Raw genomic sequence first — 21,015 nt, 5'->3', positions numbered from 1 at the left:
TACATTTCATTTACATTCTCATATTTATATGTTTACTGATATCTTTCATAATTTTTCTCAATGACAATAATCTATTTTATCTTTATGATTTTTTACGTACATTGCAATTAGTTCAATTTTATTTGTATTTCTTAATACTTCTGTTTATAAATAAATCTCAAGTTATTTTCTTGATATATTTAATTATCTGAAAATTTACTATTTATTGGTCTAATACTATTTGATTATGACCAAACTGTTTTTTTGTTTGCTCTTGTCAGACATTAGATTTGATAAGAGGAAAGAGCATGTTGATGATAATGGATTCATCCCTTGATGAGCAATATGCTAATGAGGATGTTATAAAGCTAATGGAACTTGCTTCAACTTGTCTACAGTTTGAGGCTAGAGATCGACCTAATTCTAAGTTTTCTTCGTTCTTCCGTAGCTCCACTTCAAACTCAGAAAGAGGTAGAGCTTTTGCAAGCAAACTGTTATTTGTTAAAAATCAGTATTTTCATATGTTTATAATTATTCAAATTGTTTGGGGAAATCCCTCCAAATTATTGCTAATGTATCATCCAATTATTGCTAATGCAGATTCCATCACATGCTCTAATGGGCATAACTAAGACACAACAGGCGCTGCCAACAATGCTATAACCACTTGGAAAGGCTTGTGCAAAGATGGATCCAACTGCTGTGCATGATATATTGCTCAAGACAGGTTACAAAGACGAAGAAGGGGCAGAAAATGAGGTGAGTTTCATGAAAACTATAATGATGCTACTTTTTTTGACAATCTATAGTTGGAGTTTAGATTATGGTGAATTTGGTGATAATACCGATACAGCAGCAACCACTAATGTAGTAGCTGTCACTGATGTGGCACGGAAGGTTTACAAATAGATTTCCCTCTGTCAAATAATTCTGATGGATTGTTGATGGAAGAGAGTCCACAGTTGATCGTGTGGAAAGAATTTGGGTCAACTTACTTTTTCCCAAATATGAGTGGGAGAGAAGGAAGAACAACTACACAATGATCAAAAAGACCATGATGTCCTTTGCCTCCATGATCCATTACGGTGTTCGTTGTTGATTACATCAAATGTGGACCTTTTGGCCTGTAAATCCCGGAAGATGGGTTTGGCAAAGAAGGTGATGGATATATAGCAGAAATAATTTTCTGCTTTCATGCCTTATCATCTCTTTTCCCCCTTCTCATCACTAAGAAATCTTATGGCTTCCTCCCCTGCATCCTTCTCTCCTTTTCTTCACTTCTGTCTTCTGAAATAATCACAGTGATAAGGAAGTTTCAAATTATCTTTAATTGCATATTTAGATTTGCTTTTCTTTGCAAGCAAGTAGTGGATTTTTTTAGATTAGTTTTAACTCAGCAACTTCTAGAAAGATACAATTATGAACCATTCTGTTACAAAAGATGAAATCAATCACCTACTTGCTGAAAGGCATCAATAAGGTTAATATGATCCAACAACTCAACATTTGATCCTATATTATTGGTGCAAAAGCAAGATGGGGCATGGAAGTTCTACGTTGTTAAATGATCCATCAAAGATAAATTTTCCCATCCCAATGATTGATGAGTTACTGAATGAATTGTATGGCATGTGATGCTTCATTGGACTAGACATCTACTCATAAACAAGACATTTAAAAGATGCCTTTTCAAACTTGTCATCGACATTTTAAGTTCCTAGCGATGCTAGTAGGGCTTACAATGTGACATCCACATTCTTGTCAATTGATAAATGAAGATTGTCTAGACCAATTCTATGAAAATTGTACTTTTTTTTTGATGCTATATTAATTTACAGTCGATCCTTCATGGAATACTTTCATGAAACACTTATTTGCATCTCCATGAAATCTTCAACATCTTACAACAACACAAATTACTCCTCAAACAAAGTAATCGCATCTCTACCCAATTAGAAATTGCTTGTTGGATTTCTTAGCATCACGCTGTGCCCCGAAGGGCTTCATTCCAGCTGTTCATGAACAAAGCTATGAAGGATACTAGAAGATTATATCATGTTCACAGCTATTTTTATTGGCTGGGCATATGGAGAGATGTCCAAGAATTCATGCAATATTGCTATACATGTCTGCAGCAAAAGGAGTTCCACTTGAGTCGGAGACTCGGACTGGTCTTTCACTTGTTCTAGCCCAAATCCGGAGAGATATCTCCTTGGTTTTCATTGAGGGCCTTCTGAAATCCCAGGACAAATTGATAATTTTGGCTGTCGTTCAGTTCTGTTAATATGCTTATTCTTTGGCACACCCATTTACTTCAGTTTGGATGGCTGGTACATCCTGGGACAGCATCATTTGCTTCATGGTTTTCGAATCTGAGTATGACTCATTTACCAGCAATTTTTATATTGAACCTTTTTAATTTTGGCATTCTTGGCTAAATTGAAGTTGTAAATCATTTCATCAGCATGTACCTCGGCTGCTTTATCCATGACAAACAAACAACTTGGAGTAAATGGCTTTCTTAGATCAAGTCATGTTACAATGAAATCTCGAGTATTACTGTCTGAAACATGAATGATTTTTACCATTCCGTGACCAGCACAACACGTGTAATAATTTTGCATGTATCATTGAGTGTGTGACGCACACGAGAGAAGGAAGAAGGAATCAATTTGGAGATGACGACTTATCTGGAAGCCTCGGCCAAATATTAGCTCGGCGAGGTAAGAAAAAATCACAATCGCGAGGGGGAGAAGGTGGAAATGAAAAAGTAGGGTTTTATTAAAAAATTTAATTAAATAATTAAATTCTATATATAATTTCTAATTAATTATTATATAAATTATAATTATATATTATATAAATTAATAATTAATTAAATAAACGGTGAATTAGTTAATATGATTATAATATATAATTTTATATTATATTTTATTTATTTAAAATATAAAAAATAAAGTAAAAAAATTGATAATTTATATAATATATAGTTATATAATTTAAAATAATTTTAAAATCAAACTTTAAATTATTTTTATAAATTAAAAATAGATTAAAATTTTATAAAAATATCTACAATAATTTTAAAATTTTATAAATAATTCTAAAATATTTAATTTTTAAAAAAAATTAAAAATATAGAAATTTTTAAAATAAATTTGATTTTATAATGCAATATAAACTATATATATAAACTATAATATTTAATATATATTATTTAGAATATTTATAAACTATAATTATATAAATATATATTAAACAAATAAATAAATAATTTATATAATTATTATAGATAATATATATATTTTTATTTTGAAACAATTTGATATTTAAAACCATGAATATTAATATACTTAACAACTTTCTATGTTTAGATTCTTACTTTCTAAAGATATGAAATATATATTTTTATTAATACAAGTGTTTGATCTTTACGCTTAGAAAATATTTTAGATTACCTGTTCTTTATTTCAGAAGTTTTGAGAAATGTATGATGTCAAGTTCTATACAATTAATATATAATTTATTTTTAAATTATATATATCTTATCTTACTATTTAATTAAGAATCTAGATTCTTTAATAACTAATTTTGGTGAAACTTAAAATTAAATTACTTTAATATCTTTTTTTCTTTCATACTAAAATTATTTTTAAGGGTTATTAGTAATTTTCTCTAGTTGTTTTTATATAAAAAATATATACTGTCCTCATTCTCTTTAGTCTCATATTTTATGTTTATCAACACCGGAAGTAGAGAAACTTTTATAAATACCTTAGGTAGACAACGTTAGAAAACATATATTTCTCTGCCTTTTGGCTAAGATCAAAAGTAGTATCTGTTCTTATAAGTTTAATATCTGCTACAAAAATTAAATTATTTTTTATGAGGGAATGTTTGTTATAGTAGCTTGTTGATAGGGTTATCGAGCGTTGCCCTTGTGTTGTACTACTGCATGAGCCTGACACATCCTTACCAAGTCTAATTTATGGGTCTGGGGAACCAATTTACGTGTATTCATGCATTATATTACACATGCAACTTGTGTGCGTGATGATTAATATATATAAAGTATCAAACCTCGTATCAACATGACACGATTTAATATCAAAACTGTATCATTCTGTAAACCTTTGCTGCAACATGATATTAAACATTATTATTATAAAAGTGCTTTTTAATGAAAATAGTGCTACCAAAACTTTTCAACTGTGTAGACAGGATAATAATTTTAACATATCTGTATGAAAGTACTTTTTAATTGAAATAGTGCTGATTTGCAGAATTATTTTTCCTGCCGTTATTTTTGTAGAATAGTTGGGGAATTTGGTTTCATGAGCAATGGAGCCTTGCAAAATCTTACATTACATATGTTTGTGCAGCTTTCCTTTCAAGAATGGACACAACAAGGGCAACAGATGCTGAACACGAAGAAATTTGGTGACATTGCATTCAGAGATAAGGATTTCAAGAATGCTATCAAATAGTATTCCAAGGTATGTTTCAATATCAACTTACATATATTTGTTTAATTTCCTCAAGCTGCATCTTGAATCAATTTCTTCTCCTTTCTGTTAAAGGATGCCCTCCAATATTCTGCTACGATTGTAAATGGTTCTTATTAGCCTTCGATTAACCTCTTTGTCATATCAAGTGTAAAATATTGGTATCTTAATGATATCTTCTTTTTTGGTTATTGAATGAAAGAGTAGACGTTGTGAAGGCCTAATTAGATAATGTTATTCACAAATCTATTTGCTTCCTCACAAGTTACAACCTTGAATAGTTGGAGGTTTTTGGTTGGTTCACAAATCTATTAGCACTTCTCTAAGTCTTTGACAGTCCAAGGATAAAAGAAAAACAATAAACCTTACACGACAATCACCAATGGACTGCTAAAAGAAGCCTTGAAAAAACCATTGGTGGATAAAAGAAGAATCCATACCGTATTCTTATCCTTTGCGACCGTCATTGCAAGGCGGAGTTTGTCATACTTGATGAACGAGCAGCTGGCCCTACGCGATGCTATGCAAGCTCAGGCATGCATGACTGAGTGGCTGACAGCCTTCTACTTTTAGACTATCGGAGATATTTTGAAATTAGTTTAATTTAAATATTCGAACTAAATTGATGATCTCAATTAATAATCTTAAACTGTCAGTAGGAATTAATTTCTTCTAATTCTTGAGTAGTGAGGTTCGAGTTCCGAGTCCGAGCAACAGAGTTTGAGCGGACTGATGGACCGGGTGGACAAGCATAGGATTGGTCGACCGAGCAAACAGGTCGAGCAAGCAGTTAGACCATGTGGGTGAGCAACCAACCCCGCATGTGAGTCGCACAACAGAGAGGTCGATCGGGTAGTAAGGCCAAGCAAATTCGACCAGACAGAAAGCCGACCAGCGAGAGGTCAATCGGGCGAACAGACAAGTCGAGCGAGCTGGTGCTGGCCGAACAAAGAGGCCGAGCTGATAGGCTAACCGGGCAGACGAAGATTGATCGGGCGAGACACCGACCGAGCGTGCAGACGTAGAGGGTGATCGAGCTGACCGAGCAAGTGGTCGGCCGAGTGAGCGAATGGTTGGACAAGTGAGTGTCTGACAAGACAGATCGTGAAGAGCAGTTCACAAGCAATGCCACTCGAGCGATAGAATGAGCCGAGCGAGCTAAGAATCCGAACGGACAAATAAACTGAGGCCAATCTATTGCATGTTTCTTCTGCCTGTGTCAAGCATTCTCTTGGGTGTCAATGTGAAAGCGAAAGCTAGCTGCTGTGGTACATACAAAATCATTACGATAACTATTCGGTATTTGCAATTGTTCGAGTATGAATTTAGTTATCTTTGATCGTCATTCATTGGCTCTGTAAAAGAATGTGCAACGACGCTGCTAGATTGCAAAAATGCGAACTTGTATCACAATGTGTACTAGAATTCAACAAAAATGTAATGCCTTTTGCTGCTGTTGGTTCGGAAAATGGAATGAGCTATCAGGAAAATTCAGACAAATTCAGAGCTAAGGACGTGAATCTGTTAGTCTAGTATAATGATTTGATTTAAAGTGATTTAGAAAATTTTAAATTATTTTATATGGTTAATACTGAAAAGTAGAGAATCTTCTTTCTTAATTTGTCTATCTGTCTGTCGGATAAATTTAAAATACAACTTATACACACAAAAAATTGACCTCCAATAATGATTATTTATAAAATATTTAAATTATAGTGGTGTTATACTTTATTTTTTTCTAAGAGAATTTCTTTATCTTGGATTTCTCCGAAGGCTAGAAAATGTTTATCATTTGTGCAAATTAGAATAAAAAATATATAACTAGTCTACAAAGGAAACACAAATAAATTAAAAAAAAAAAAAGGTTGAGCATTGGGTCGGGAAGACAACCATGATAAAATGCTATGGTTTGACAATGATAGGGCATCCAATTGAGGAGCAAGAGTAGGAGAAAAGCACAATATTGTTGTGGCAATATCATGTATATGATGACATGTTAGGACCCTTGGCGATCAGTTGAGGGGAGGAGGGGTGAATAATCCTTAAAAAAATAAAACAAAAAAGACCTTTCTCGAACTTATAATTTAATTAAAATACTTATATAAACATAGAAATAATAATAAACTAAAAAGACGAGGCTCAATAGATTTACTTAGTTACAACCGAGGAGTTTGTTAAAACAAGACAGATAAAAAAGCATACTAAAAATCTCTTCTAGACAGAGAAGCCTCTTACAGTAATGAACGCACAAAATCAGAAAGCTAGACACAGACAAACTAAAGCACAAGTGTTGTTACTTTGTAATTCTTACTTTTTTTTACCTTCTGGGAGCAAGACTGTTTATATAGCCCTGCTCGGGGCGTCTGGAAGGGTTCCAGACACCTAGAATGAGATAAAATTATCTCTGAAGCAACGTTCAAACGCCACGTCAAATTGGCTAAAAATTGGGTTCCGGGCGCCCCGGACTGGTCTGGGCGCCCCAACCAGGTCCGGGCGCCCCGGGGCCAAAAATCAGCTTTGGCCCCGGTCTTCTACTTTGGTTCCGCTCGCATCGATCCGGGTCTTCTGCTCCGGCTCCGCTCGCTTGGGTGATTTCGGCCATTCGGAATAGGGCTCAACCAAACCCAACTTCCGGCCTTCTTGAGCAAACTTCCGCTTCGGCTTCTCGTCCCTCGGAATCGTTACTTGCTTCCTTCTCGTCCGCCAGTATACTCTTCCATAGCTTTTCGTCCCTCGGACAGCTGCGTCTTTTGCTCCTCGAGCAATCTTTCGTTCCGGCTTCTCGTCCCTTGGAAACACCGCACACTCTCTCCTTGTCCGTCGGTATACTTTTCTGCAGCTCCTCGTCCCTCAAACGCACCGAGTCCGTCGACTCTCTCCCATGTTGTCATTCTCGCTAATTGCATCTTTTGTTTGACGTCCTTACTCCTATGTTTCTGTACATTTAGACATAAGGTTAAATATAATAAGACTTAACTTAACTTGTTTGATCAACTTAGTAGACTCCATGTATTTCTACATCTCATGATATTTGTAGTGTTATGGAGGTCAAGTTTGACATAATGATGTGCCTGATGCATTGTGCTACTTTAGAATAACTATTGCATCATCAAAAAGTGAAGCTGTTACTTTAGGGACCTCTTAGAATGACCCTATACATTCCAGAATAGGGTAAATCATGGGAACTTAATTAATCTTAAGTCGAACGGCCTTCTTAATTGGGGGATGAGATAATTCGAAATAATATTTATACACAACGGAAATTGAACCATGCTTTTTTAATGACAAACAGTATTTGAGTACCAACTCGCTATACCAGCAGAGGCGTTTTCCTATTAGTCCTTAAATTCAAGACTTGTGGATGTGTGCATTCCACAACACACATAATACTCAAAAGCATTATTAATTACTGATTTCTACTTGCAACAATGCATATATCAAACGTGCTAGCTCTCTTTTTTCCTATTGGATTCATCACCACATACACTCTTCCTTGTTGGTCAATTCATAATTGTAGCAGGATCAAGAGTGGTGGCAGTGTTTCAGCTTTACAAAAAAGATATATTATTAATTATTTGTTATGCAATCAATAGAGTTAATTAGTTGTTTAAGTGGATACAGCATAGTATGTTAGGTACAACATAGTATGTTAGGTACACAAATTCTATCAACGTATCCAGAACAATGAAGCTGATGTATGTGTGTGTGGTTTCTATGGTAATAAATATGGTTATCAAATGTGGCAATAAATATGGTTATCAAGATGTATGTGCGTGTTGTTTATATGGTAATAAATATTTATTAGCCCCCACAGACTCAGCTAAAGTGGTACGTGGTTAATAAATAATTATTAGTCTCCTCGGATGGGTCTAGTGGTTAGCGCATGAGGTATTGTCATAATAAGGTCTGGGGTTCGAATCTTGGCAAAACCGAGGTAAATACCTTTTTTATATGTTAATCATTATTCCAAAGACTAGTAGCCGTCCGTGATTTACCTCCTCCGTATTGACATTGGGATGAATTGACGGGGGCGCTAGGGACGAACGTATTCATCTTTTACCATAGTAGGGGCTAATAAATATGATTATCAATTGACCATGTGGTGGATAAAAAAAAGCATGCAAGAATTGTGGCTTTAGTGAGATAGAAGGTTCCAACAATGAGGAACCCTTTGAATGAATCAAAGTTGTGTGCTTTCGATCTACCTGTGTTAGTTGTCCAAAATGAACTTTCTGTTTGGTCACCCTTTGTTTCAGGTACATTAGTAGGACTTAGCATTTTTAGGTGACTAAAATTTGAATTCTGGTTTATGCCAATAGATATTTTGTTGGACATTAGGAGACCAGTGATGGAGTACTAGTCGGCATTCTCCATTCTATAATGACACTGCATTTTAGAATTTGATGGTCTTGACTCTTGTGGCACTTTTTCGACTGAATTAGTTATTTCGATCAATTGAAATATGAGTTTTGATGAATAAAATATTTTTGTTTGAGGTCATTCGATTGGATGACCTTAGTAACTTGACTAAACATTATTATTCGGCTAATTGAATATTTAGGTCAATTGACTCAACAATGTATGTTGGCATTTTAACGTTTATGTAGATTAATCAGTTGAAGTTTTAGTTTAATTAGTCAACTGAAGGTATGAAAATTATCTTTTCATATTGAAATCAAAGGTATATAAGCTCTGACAGAGCGTTTCGAATATTCTCCCCATTGTTGTGATTCCTTAAAGCAATGCAAGAGTTCTGCAAGCTTAAATGTTTCATATATCTTTGTCTTGCTCTTGCTAATCTTTTCTCTCCTTGTTTTTTTTTTCATTGTATTTAGAGGGAGAGTGAGTGTTACACTTGTCAAGTGGTTTTCTTACTTCTAAAGGATATCTAGAAGCTTGGTTTAACTAGAATTGTAAATTATAATCATTAGTTAATTAGAAGGTTCATGGTGCAATTGTGGGCTTCTACTCAAGAGTTTCATAATATAATATCAATTCTAGATCAAGGATTCCAAGTAACAATCCTACTTATTTGTTACATCAATGCTTTGAAGTTCATCATTTTGTTAAGTTGTAATGATGTATTATTTATCTTTGTAGAGGTTTACCCCATTGTTTCATTTAAAAGGTGGATTATTTAGAGATGATGCACCGAACATATCTTAAGTCATGGGGTAGAAGCGATGTCTCGAAACCACGTTACGGTTGGTGCAAGAAGTACCAGATGATCGAACCTAAGTTTTGATAATAACAAAGGGTTTAAAGTTAAGGGTTGTTGTTGTTCTAACAAGTCTGACTAAGTGTACCGGAAAGTTCTAAGTGATCTTAGGCAAGGTGAATGCCTTAGTTGAAGCTAGGCAAAGAAGTCATAGTGGAAACTAGGCAAGTTGAAAGTCCTAGTTACGGCTAGGCAAGGAAGTCCTGGTCTGTAGGACTGAGCGAAGTCAAGGCAGGTCGAGGACATCGAACAAAAATCCTAGGATCGAGGACACTAGGTGAAAGTTCTGGAGGTTGCGAACACCAGGCGAAAAATTGGACAAGTCGGGATTCGGATGTCTAACAGAAAGTCCTGAAGTCTCGGATACTGAGCAAAAACCCAAATGGTTTGGAGGACCGGTTTGACATCAGGTACACTTTCCTAAGAGGATTAGTTAAGGACTCATTCCCCGTAAAAAGAACTGTAAACGTCAATTCGACCTAGGATTTTTAAGAAATCCAAAGTTAGAACCAGACAGTCTCGAGACTGTCCAAATTATATTATGTCTATTCTTTTCTAACACTATGATGCAGAATAATGAAAATGAAAGTTGGCTGGAAAAGGCGGCCCAGGCTCCCAGATTAGGTCCAAGCGCCCAAGAAGGAACCGAGAGGGCGACTAGCAGGCGCTGAGGTGGCGCACACAGATTGGTCAACCTACGTTATAGTCCAGATGCCCGGAGTTGGAAAAAGTTTCAGATATAAACTTACGATGAGGAACAGCCACATCAGCTTGATGGGGGAGCCCAGGGACCAGACTAGGGGCTTGGACAGGGTTATACAAGGAGGGTTTGACTAGCACCTTAGAGAGACTCATTCCAACGATCTTCTCTCTTGCGCATTGCTTAAAAGATGACTCTACGATGTTGTAATACTACTCCAACAACCGAAAGCTCGAAACTTTAATTCTTTAGTTGTTGGTATAATTTCATTATTTCATTTACTACACTTAAATTATTATCTCTTTGTATTTTTAATATTTGGATTTATTAGTGGATTGCCCAATAAAAACACTCTCACGTGAGGGTCTTATAGTAGGAGTCGTCACAGATTCTGAACCAAGTAAAAAATTTTGGTGTCATTATTCTTTTTTCTTACTTTCCACTGTCTCTATACTCAATAGTTTTACGAAAAACGTGAAAAAACCACGAATGCTATTCATCCCCTAGTACTTTCGATCCTACCGTTACAATAACTTGTAAGCATGTGCATTTAGTTTATTTTGCTTTCATTGCCATTATTAACAAGAATGGAAGGGACTTTGCTTCTCCAACCTTTTAATAGAGAGTTCCTATTAAGGAAGTCCAAGGAAGAAGGAAGTGAGCCTGTTCAAGGTCATCTCAAAATACAGAGCTCTAGATTAGATACAATTAAAATCAAAGCAAATTTTCAGAATCTTGTACTTAAAATGTATTTATAAATATAAATATAGACGTATTAATCGTTCAATTAAAAGCATTCAAAACTTATCATTTTAATATTTTTGTTTAAACTACAACCACTAGACCAAAAATCTCAAAGTTTAAAACATTCTAAATCTTAATTATTAGTGTAGATGAAGGATTAATTTTTGTCCTCCTTTTAATTGAATTGGACTCCTATGTTTTCACCAGCAAACCTCACCTCTAACTCATATATGATGGAAGTACTATCTAGTGTTTTTTTCACATGAACATCAAGAAATCTCGAAACGGTTGATGACACCATCCTATATCATTAAAGTGTAGCAATTTAAATGGAGAACGATTATAAAAATCTAACTTAAATTTAAAGTCTCTAATCAATCCATAGATCATTTCAATTTCATTAGAAAGCAAATGAGGATTTAGAATATTCCATATTGATCGATCAAACAGAGATTCAACAATTAAAAGAAAATTTGATTATTTGGAGTTTTTTCTTTTTTCAAATGGAACGAAGAGATAGAATCATATCAATCCCGAAATATCTTTTTGAATTTTTCTCAATGTCCCGGCTATTCATCTACTTCTAGAAGAAATTGAAAAATTTTGTGAGAAGCCTACCAGATAAATTCATTCCTTTTATCTTCATTTGGATTGTTGCTACAACAATTTGGAGATCAAGAAGGAACAGTTGATATTCCAAAGGAGCAAGGAGATACGTCCGTTATTTTCTTCCGGATGGGATGGAAAAACAATTCCAGACACCCTATCCTATAGGGACTCCAGCTCTTTATATACCTTAGGCCCATTGTGCTTAATTCTTAATGACAATACCATGTGTTACAATCTTAACATGCAAACTCACAAATAGAGAAATACATTCCAACAACATATTCTCTTCCAGCCAAATTTCGTCATTCAAACGAAAGGCATGTATGTGAATTTTCTCTTGCTATCTCATATCTCTCAAGACTTTTGATGACCATTGATACGGTGAATATAATATATTACGTGGTTCGATCAAAGGTTTTAGTCAAAAGTCAAAATAGATGTTAAAATTGTCATCCAACTTTTTCTATTCAATCACCCGACTCCTTCAATTAGGGATGACAATGAGTCAGGTTCAGATCGGATTCTATATCCTCCGTCCTCATACCCATCGGGTATACGCTCTCCGATGGATATACTCATACCCATTAAATGATCGGATATCTTCTATAATTATAGTTTTTTTTTCTTTCTATCCAACTATTATCATTCAACAAAAATATATTTAAAAAAACAACTTATTAAAAAATATATATATAATTAAAAAAATAGATTAAACATCTATACAGTCTCCTCCTAATATCAACAAAAATAGTAAATTGATTTTAGAAAAAGAAAATTTTCTTTAATATATATATATATATATATATATATAAAATTTAATCGGGTATTCGAGTCGGATATCGGGTATTGATAGTCCCTCCATATTCTCCTCCATTCGGGTCGGATGTCGGATCCTCCATCGGGTTTCGGGTGAAATTATCATCCCTACCTTCAATTTGATCATCTGACTCCTGCTACTCGATTAACAAACCTCTTCGACTAGGTTCACCAAGCTCTTTTGGCTTGATCACTCTCGATTAGGACCTACATCCTATGCGGCTTGTTGTACCGTGTTGGTGCGGGATGCATCCGACGATCAAACCTTAGTTTTGATAATGACAAAGGGATTCAAAGTTAAGCTTAATTGTTATCTGATGTGTATGATTGAGTGTTTCAGGAAAGTCCTACCTGCGGTTAGGCAAGGGGAAAACCCTAGGGATGATAACCCTAGGTCATAGGGGGTGGTAACCTTATGCGGAAAGTCTTGGCGGGTCGGAGCTTCGGGCAAAAATCCTAGGGGGTGGTAACCCTAGGTTAAAATCCTGGTGTCGCGAACTGGGTAGAAGTCTGGATGGGTCGAGGGTTGGACATCCAGCATGAAGACCGGAAGCATCGGACGCTGAGCAAAAAGTCTAGTCGATCTGGAGGATCACACTGGCAACAGGTAAATCTCCTGAGAGGAGTAGGTGAGGGCGTGTTCCCCGCGGAGGGAACAGTAGGCGTCGGTTCGACCTAGGGTTTCCAGACGAAAATCTGAAATCAGAACCGGACAGTCCGGAGACTGTCAAAATATTCTATTCATATTATTGTTTTGTGTTAACTTTGTTTTGCAGGGTATTTTTGGGACTAACATACTTTGCAGGTACAAAAGAGCACCTAAAATCTCGGATGAATAGTGTCCGAGCCGCCTCCATGGAGCTTGGAGGCACCTCGGGTGCAAGCCGGAGCCAGCTGTCCAGAGGAGCTGGAGGCGCCTCAGATGAAGCTGGAGGCACCTCGGACCAAGGCTGGAAGGTGCCTTGAGGAGGCTTTAAGGCGCCTTGAACCAGATAAGGTTCGACCTGGTCTGTGCTGATCCAACCGTGCGACTTGGCGGGCTGGAGGCGCCTTGGACAAGCTTGGAGGCACCTCCAGCACTGTATAAAAGGTGTATTCGAGCAGCACCTTAAACAATCAATTAAGAAGTTATCTCTCACTAATCTGCTGCTCAAGAGTCGACGCTAAAGTGCTGTTGCAGTCCCCGACGACCCGAAGCTTCATTTGCTATTACTCTGTTGTCGATATTGTTTCAATTTCAGTTGTATTTATTCCTACTTGTACTCATTCACGATATTTTAATGATTGCCCAAAGTAAACGCTCAAGGAGCGTGGGCCTTGGAGTAGGAGTCGCCCAAGGCTCCGAACCAAGTAAAACCACTTGGGTCTTCTGTGTTTGTTTCTTATTTCCGCTGCGTTACTCGTTATTTTTACGAATTCGAAAATAGTGAAAGCCACGAGCGCTATTCACCCTCCCTCTAGCGCTTCTTGATCCAACATACCGTTTGTTTCAGGAAATGTGGGTAATATAGTCGTTTTTCCTAGAAAATGTTTACAATGTAGCCATTTCTCTTGAAAGAGATGTGGGCAAACACATGTGCATTATAAGGGCACAACTATATCCCTATATCTGTGTCCACCTGCACCCACTCTTATACGGGCACAGGTGGACACCGAGAGTCATCTAAACTTTTCTACTACTACACAACTTTAACTTTTCCCTCGCTCTTTCCTAACTTAAGTGTTGGAATGATCATCCAAAGTCTAATCTCAGTGCTTATTCTAACCTCTTGCTGAGTGTTTGTAGGAAATTTATGATCCCTTTGCCATAGTGTCATCTGCAACTTACTTTACAACAATTACTCTTAGCTTACTCACCTGACAACGATACCAAACAGGAACAACCATAAAACACCAAATGCAATTATGTTCGTTTCCATTTCATAATCAATCAATCACTCTCATAGTAATTAATTTGACACTCGACAACTAATTCAAAGACTTCCCTTCTCAAGTTACACTTAGCTTTTTGAAAGGTGCAGTTCTTATGAAAAAACACTAGTCCAGTTTGCCCCAGAGATATATGTTATCTTTATGGGCATGCACAGTTACCCAAAGAAAAAGAGGAAGAGGGTTTATAGTGATGTACCACCCACATGTGCAGTATGCATAGATCATACATAATCTTTGACACTGTAACACCATTCAATACACAAATTCCTCCACGTATATCTTACCAAACCATCAGAGTATTCCACACACAGCTCTAGCAGGGACGACTACTATAATAGAAAGTGGGAGGAAGAGTAAGAGGAAGAGGAGGAAAGATCTCGAGTTTAATTTCTTCAGAAGAAATCCATGGAGCTGTTCTCGGCGCAGCCGGAGCTGTCGCTGCAAATCAGCCCGCCAAGCGGCTCTACACCATCGACATGGAGGCCGAAGCCAGGCCCAGGCGAGGAGAGCATTGAGATAGGCTTCTGGAGGAACCCGGCGGTCGACAGAAACATCAAGAGCTCCTACTCCAGCGAGCCGGCTGCTTTTGATCTCTCCTTGGCAGGCCCGCAGCAGCATCATCACCGCCAGTGCCACCACCAGGTTCCATCGGAGCCAGGACTCCACGGCATCAGCTTGCTGAAGCCCATAAAGGGAATACCGGTCTACAACCGCTCGCTGCATGATCTGTGCGACTCCTCTTCCACCTCCAACGCTTCTTCTCTCTTTGCTCCGACCCACTTGGGGCTGCTGCCGAGGTCGTCGCCGTCGTCGAGATGCTACTTGCCGTCGAGATTCTTCCTCGGAAAACGGGGGATGAGGGCGCCGAGAATGCGCTGGACCGCCACGCTCCACACCCGCTTCGTCCATGCCGTGGAGCTTCTGGGAGGCCATGAAAGTAATCGATCATATATCGATCTAGTCGTTCTTGACGGACATGTATATGAGTAGAAGCTAGCTAGCACATCATCTAGCTCTTAACCTCCTTGTATTACTTTGCTTGATCAGGAGCCACACCCAAGTCGGTTCTCGAGCTCATGGATGTCAAAGATCTCACCTTGTCCCATGTCAAATCTCACTTGCAGGTAACGTAATCACAAGGGGTCGGGGAAGACATACAAATCTGATATAATTTGTTCTTGCTAGCTCCCCACCCAAGATTTCAAGAAGTTAGTTCACTCTTCTACTCCTAGCTAGCTCTTCCTTAATTCTAACACATATCTTTTGTATGCATACTGCAGATGTATCGGACTGTGAAAAATACCGACCACAGGGCAGCACTCTCTTCAGGTAATTCATTCATTCTCGTCCCTGAAGCTACAAATTCATATTTCTTGCTATATTTTTGTTTCCCCTATCGTTTTAGGTCAACTTGATGGGATTGAGAACGGGTTAGCCAGGGAGGTCTCTGATGACAACTCCCCTGAGAGCCCAAACCTGCGTACATTGGGATCATATCACAGAAGGTGAGCTTACTTAATTCATGCATTCCTTTGTAGCTAGCTAGCTAGCTAGTCGATATGACTGCAATTTAGCTGGCTGAAAGAGATCTCAAGACTTTAGCATATGAACTGCCTTATCATTGAAGTGGTCACAGTGTGTGAGATGGCTGCAAGTTTCCCATTTCCTCTTTCTAGCTAGTACCAATATCTTTCATGCCCTTTGCATGAAAGCCTCCCTGACTCCTTTTTAACTTTCTACTTGTATTGATCTCCTCACAAATGCTCAGAAAAATTGCAGTCTATTTATACAAATTCTAGCTGTACCTTCATCATAGTGGTAATGATGATTTGATATGATCCGATTTCTGCATTCCAAAAAGGACAACACAGAGACCAAAATTTTCTCTCTTACTCCAAGACAATGGCTCATCTGAGAAATCTGCGCAGAAGAGACAAATCAAAGAGCTGCTGTTTATATTATTAAATACGCCTTTGTTTTTTACTGTTGGAAGATCGTATTTTTGACAATAGTCTACTGCGAAGCTTAATTAATACAATAAATACTCAATTAATTAAGTGGGGGTGGGTTGATTTTTACTGCATCAGGGAAGTCTGCTTCACTGGTGAACTCGCCACAAGGAATGCTGCTGAATCAGTTGAGGTACAGAAACAACTTGAAATCGGTTGAGGCAGGCAGAAAATATCGCAGCTAATTTCCTTCTTCCATGTGTTTTCTTGCAGGAGGACATGCAAGCAAACATGTTTTCAGAGTTGAGTCCAAGCAAACTCAATCTCGAGTTCACGTTGGGTAGGCCGCAGTGACTTACAATACACAAGAAGGATCCACTGGCAAATAAATGATTCAAAAGATTTTCAAAAGTGAAAGAGACAAGAAGACAATTGAGGCAAACAAAGAATGAAAGGAAAAGGTAGAAGAAGGAAGGAAGGGAGGTTTGATTGAAGGAATATTGGAAAAGCTATTTAACTAATCAACAGATATGCTCTACTACATATTAGATATGGCTAGCTCTAAGTGAGTGTAAAGATTTGTTTGCCAGGACTTTGTGTTTAATTTTCTTTCATAAAAGTGAAAAATTATAACATGAGATGCTTTGCTTCCTCTCCTGATCAATGGATGAGCATGTGATGTGCCTTTCTTTGTACTCTCCCAATAACGCCAAAGGACAGTCATGAGTCTAAGCATGAGAATTGTACAAAGCAAAAAATGCCTCATATTGCTGTAGAAATAAGTATAATGAAAACTAGATCGACTTCATATAGATGAGATGGTATCATTTTTGTTCACATAATGCATATTATGGTGCATCTAATAATTATCTATTCAAGTAGAAATTTGAAAAAAAAATGATCCTTTGATAGTGCAGCTTAGGAACTATTCTGGAAATAAATTTCTGAAAATCTTCCAGATGCATATTAAGTTGAAAAAAAAAACATCAAAGTTTGTGTGTGTGACCTATAATGGTGTAATAGGATCAAGCATAGAATCTTCAACATCTTTCCATCTTTACTTCAGTGAAGGAGAATGATTTACATTAGGAACATTTGACTTCTCCTTTAGTACTGGAGAATAATTTTCTACTGATGAGAAACACTAATTAAGGAGAATGGCATCAACGTTGCCAAAAGGGAGGTCCTGCAGAGTTTCTTTTGGCCTTTGTTCATGTGGTCGTGCTCCCTGTAACCATTCTCTGCATCTCATGCACTTGGAACCATTCTGTTTTATGCTCACTTTTTCTTTATAACAAATCTTAGTTTCTCCAGTTTCCATATCTAATTAAGATGCGATCTCATGTTTCATAGTTTTTTTTTTTTTTGCAAATATCAGACACTTATCTTCTTATTTGAATTATCAAAATCCTAAGTGGACTTGTTGCCTGTTAGAGATGGGGAAAATAAAATTGGACAGATGAGAGAAGGTAGGGCAATTAAAAGCAGCAGCAGAAGCAGCATGGTAAAGCAGTAAAGTTAAATGGATAGGGAGTAAATAAAGGCTCTTTAGAGCAGCAGCTGGATGATAAAAGACATCTTTTCAGAAATCATGGTACATCAGCATTTGTTGCTTTCAGACCCTCTTTATTAAAGAAAGAAATTCACTCTCATTCTCTTTTTCTTCTCTCAAGTTTTCCTGAGAGAAAAGAAAAGTAAAAGAAAGAAAGAAAAAAAAAAAAGAATGATTGCACCATGATGATATATAGCATGCACTCATTCTCTCATCACAAGGTTCCAAAGCTCGTGGCTTTTTTTTTTTTCAATTATCCCCCTCTTTCTTCGCTGTCACAGGGACAGAGCAATGTGTAGTCCTCTCGTGGCCTTGGCTCGGCAGCAGAGATGGTCGGGCCTGCGAGGTGACGTCTCTTTAATGGATTCCTTGTTTTCATGCAGAGCTTTGCTTCTTTCCCATATGGCTTCATTTTAGGGCACTGTGCTTTGCTAGTTTACCTTTTGACTCTCATGGCTTTCTCTCTTGTAGGGTCAAACTAGGATGTCCTTGTCGGTAGGTAGCTACCTGGCTAGGCAAGAACTTGGTCAACACTCAAGGTGTAGGGTTTGCTGTGAATGTGAGAGCCTGTGAGCAGGAGGTGCAGGTAGAGAGTCATTGGAAGGAAGAAATTCTATGAAAATTGATTCAATATTTTGGTACAATTTACCATCTAATTATTCTGTTTATCCACACAAATTATATGGATCAACATAGCCATTTCTCTTAAAATAATAATCCATTCTATCATTACTCAAAGCTAATTACTTTAAACTATATATATATATATATATATATATATATATATATATATATATATATAAAATACTTTTTTAATTTTAAATCAACCAAGTGTACATGTTGTATGACGAGGAATAATTGATCCTAGAGATTTCATACACCATTTCTTATATCTACTTACACCAATGGGACTTTGCCCTTTTGGTAGAGAAATTGCTCAAAAGTGTTATTCTTTTTATTTGCTTAATTGGATATATCATTCACCTTGTCCCTCCCTTCAATGGTCATACCGGATGTCCCTATTAGTATGCCATAGTAGCTCGTGGCCTAGCTAGATTATGGCTCATCAAAGTTAGAAGATGATGATAAAAGGGTAAATTGATGGAATTATGGATTGACAAAATCCCAACATAAAATACTAAATTCTATCCAATTCTTAAGAAATCATAAACATAATAATCAGAATTGTGGGAGCATACCAAAATCCATAATTTGTAGTTAATCTTGGATGATGATCTTTAATTTATAGATTTCCTAATATCCAAAGAATTTTGTCTATAGGAAACAAAACATAATGCCTAAGTTTACTTTTTTCTAATTTAACCCCTCGACAAATTAGAAATTACATATAGTATCCACATTATTATATTCATAACAATTAAAACCTTAAGTTATATTCCTTAATTATAAATTTGATCACATTAAATTATAACTTATTTAATTGTTGACATTAGACTTTTATAATTAAAATTATAACCCTAAATTTCTAATATAAATATATTTTATCAAAAGAATACACAACTGCGAGGATAATAATGTGCATGACAATTAGGAGGCCACTCGTCAGAGGGTGGTAATTGTTGGGGTGAGGCTACTCGAGAGTGTTAACTCATGTTTATTGAGACCTACATTAGCATTTAGACATATCAATTGTAGATATATATATAGTGAACATACACAAAAGAAAACTTCATGATATATAAAGAATACATAAAAATAGAGTTGTAAATGAATCAGTTATTCATCACCAAGCTTGGTGTTCAATTCTATAAAACCCATTAAATTTTGTTCAATTGTAAAATATAAAATAAATAAACTTGAACACTAGTGAACTTGGTTCAATATCGTTCATGAACAATGTTCTTGGATAATGTTAAAAAAATTATGCACATGAATAATTTATAAATAAACTTATTTATTAACTTATATAAAATTTAATTTTAAAAATACTATATATATGAAAATGTTCATGAAAATTTTGTAAATTTTTTTGTGTTCTTTTCAAATATAGTATTCATGATATGTTAAAAATAGTATAAAGTTCATAAATAGATAAAAAAAAATTATAACAATATTGACAATTGAGCTCATTAAAAGTTTGAACAATATTCACGAACAAGCTTGAGTTTGGCTCAAACTCAATAAGATTTTTAATAAACAAGCTTGAATAAACTTAATAAGTAAATAAATAAACTTGAATACAACTAAGCTTCACTTGGCCCGGTTCATTTGCACCTCTACATCAAATTAGGTAAAGTTAAAAAAAAAAGAATGTTCATTCCTTAATAATATAAGATACTATTAAAATAAAAAGAGATCAATTTTTAAAATTAATCATGTATTTTAGAGATTTTTTCAGTTAGTACCTGATATCTAACTTATGCAACTAAACCTAAGGCTAATCAGTCAGGTCATACAGAAGTTTTCCACCGGTCACTAGGGTAAATCGAGAAACACTCTCATGGGGCATGCAGCCCATCAACCTATTTTTAGGCCAACTATTCATTAAGAAAAATTCATCCTAATTTATCGAGGTTAAGACTCGATCCTTAAATGCATAGAATATGAGAAGGTACTCCTGTCGCCATAGTATTACCCTGGGGGCTGAATTTTATAGATTTGAAGCATATAGACATACTATTTTGTTAGAAAATGTAAGCATCATCACCTAAAAGAATTTGTGTTAGAGTCAAACTCTTTGTTAAGAAAATGCTATTTGGCTATGGGAACAACAAAGGGTGCAACTTCAACACAAACCAACAAGGAGCACATGCTTAGATTTTTTTTTTTTTTTTGAGAAAATAGTATGTTTACTTGTTATTTTTGCACCATATTTTTTTAAAATATTAATACTACTTTATCCTTGAAATAAGTCTTGCAAGGACAAAGTAGGAAAATAATTTTTTAGGTAAATAAGCAATGTGAATTGGAACCTTTATACTTGAGTGCTAAAGTCACATATTTGTTCATGTTTACTCATCTTTGCTGGTTGGACTGCCTCAATAGCTTTA

At 36.1% G+C, this 21,015-nt stretch overlaps 1 protein-coding gene and 2 pseudogenes across 1 annotated transcript; all 3 read left to right on the top strand.

Annotated features, from left to right (window-relative positions):
• The first annotated feature begins 299 nt into the window (after positions 1-299).
• On the top strand, positions 300-4,466 carry LOC122010803 (annotated as a pseudogene).
• Positions 3,778-3,954, top strand: LOC122013048 (annotated as a pseudogene).
• A 10,265-nt stretch (positions 4,467-14,731) lies between the features above and the next one.
• LOC122009065 (probable transcription factor KAN2) lies at positions 14,732-17,085 on the top strand. The gene is made up of 6 exons (XM_042565062.1): positions 14,732-15,440; positions 15,551-15,627; positions 15,784-15,832; positions 15,909-16,008; positions 16,591-16,645; positions 16,726-17,085. The coding sequence occupies exons 1-6, from the start codon at positions 14,909-14,911 to the stop codon at positions 16,804-16,806; spliced, it is 894 nt and encodes a 297-aa protein (XP_042420996.1). The 5' UTR covers positions 14,732-14,908; the 3' UTR covers positions 16,807-17,085.
• The last annotated feature ends 3,930 nt before the right edge of the window (positions 17,086-21,015 follow it).

The sequence above is a fragment of the Zingiber officinale genome, chromosome 8A (assembly GCF_018446385.1).
Source record: "Zingiber officinale cultivar Zhangliang chromosome 8A, Zo_v1.1, whole genome shotgun sequence".
In the NCBI taxonomy this organism is placed as follows: domain Eukaryota; kingdom Viridiplantae; phylum Streptophyta; class Magnoliopsida; order Zingiberales; family Zingiberaceae; genus Zingiber; species Zingiber officinale.
Note: the sequence above shows the minus strand (reverse complement) of the source record. Positions and strands in the feature narration are given on the sequence as shown.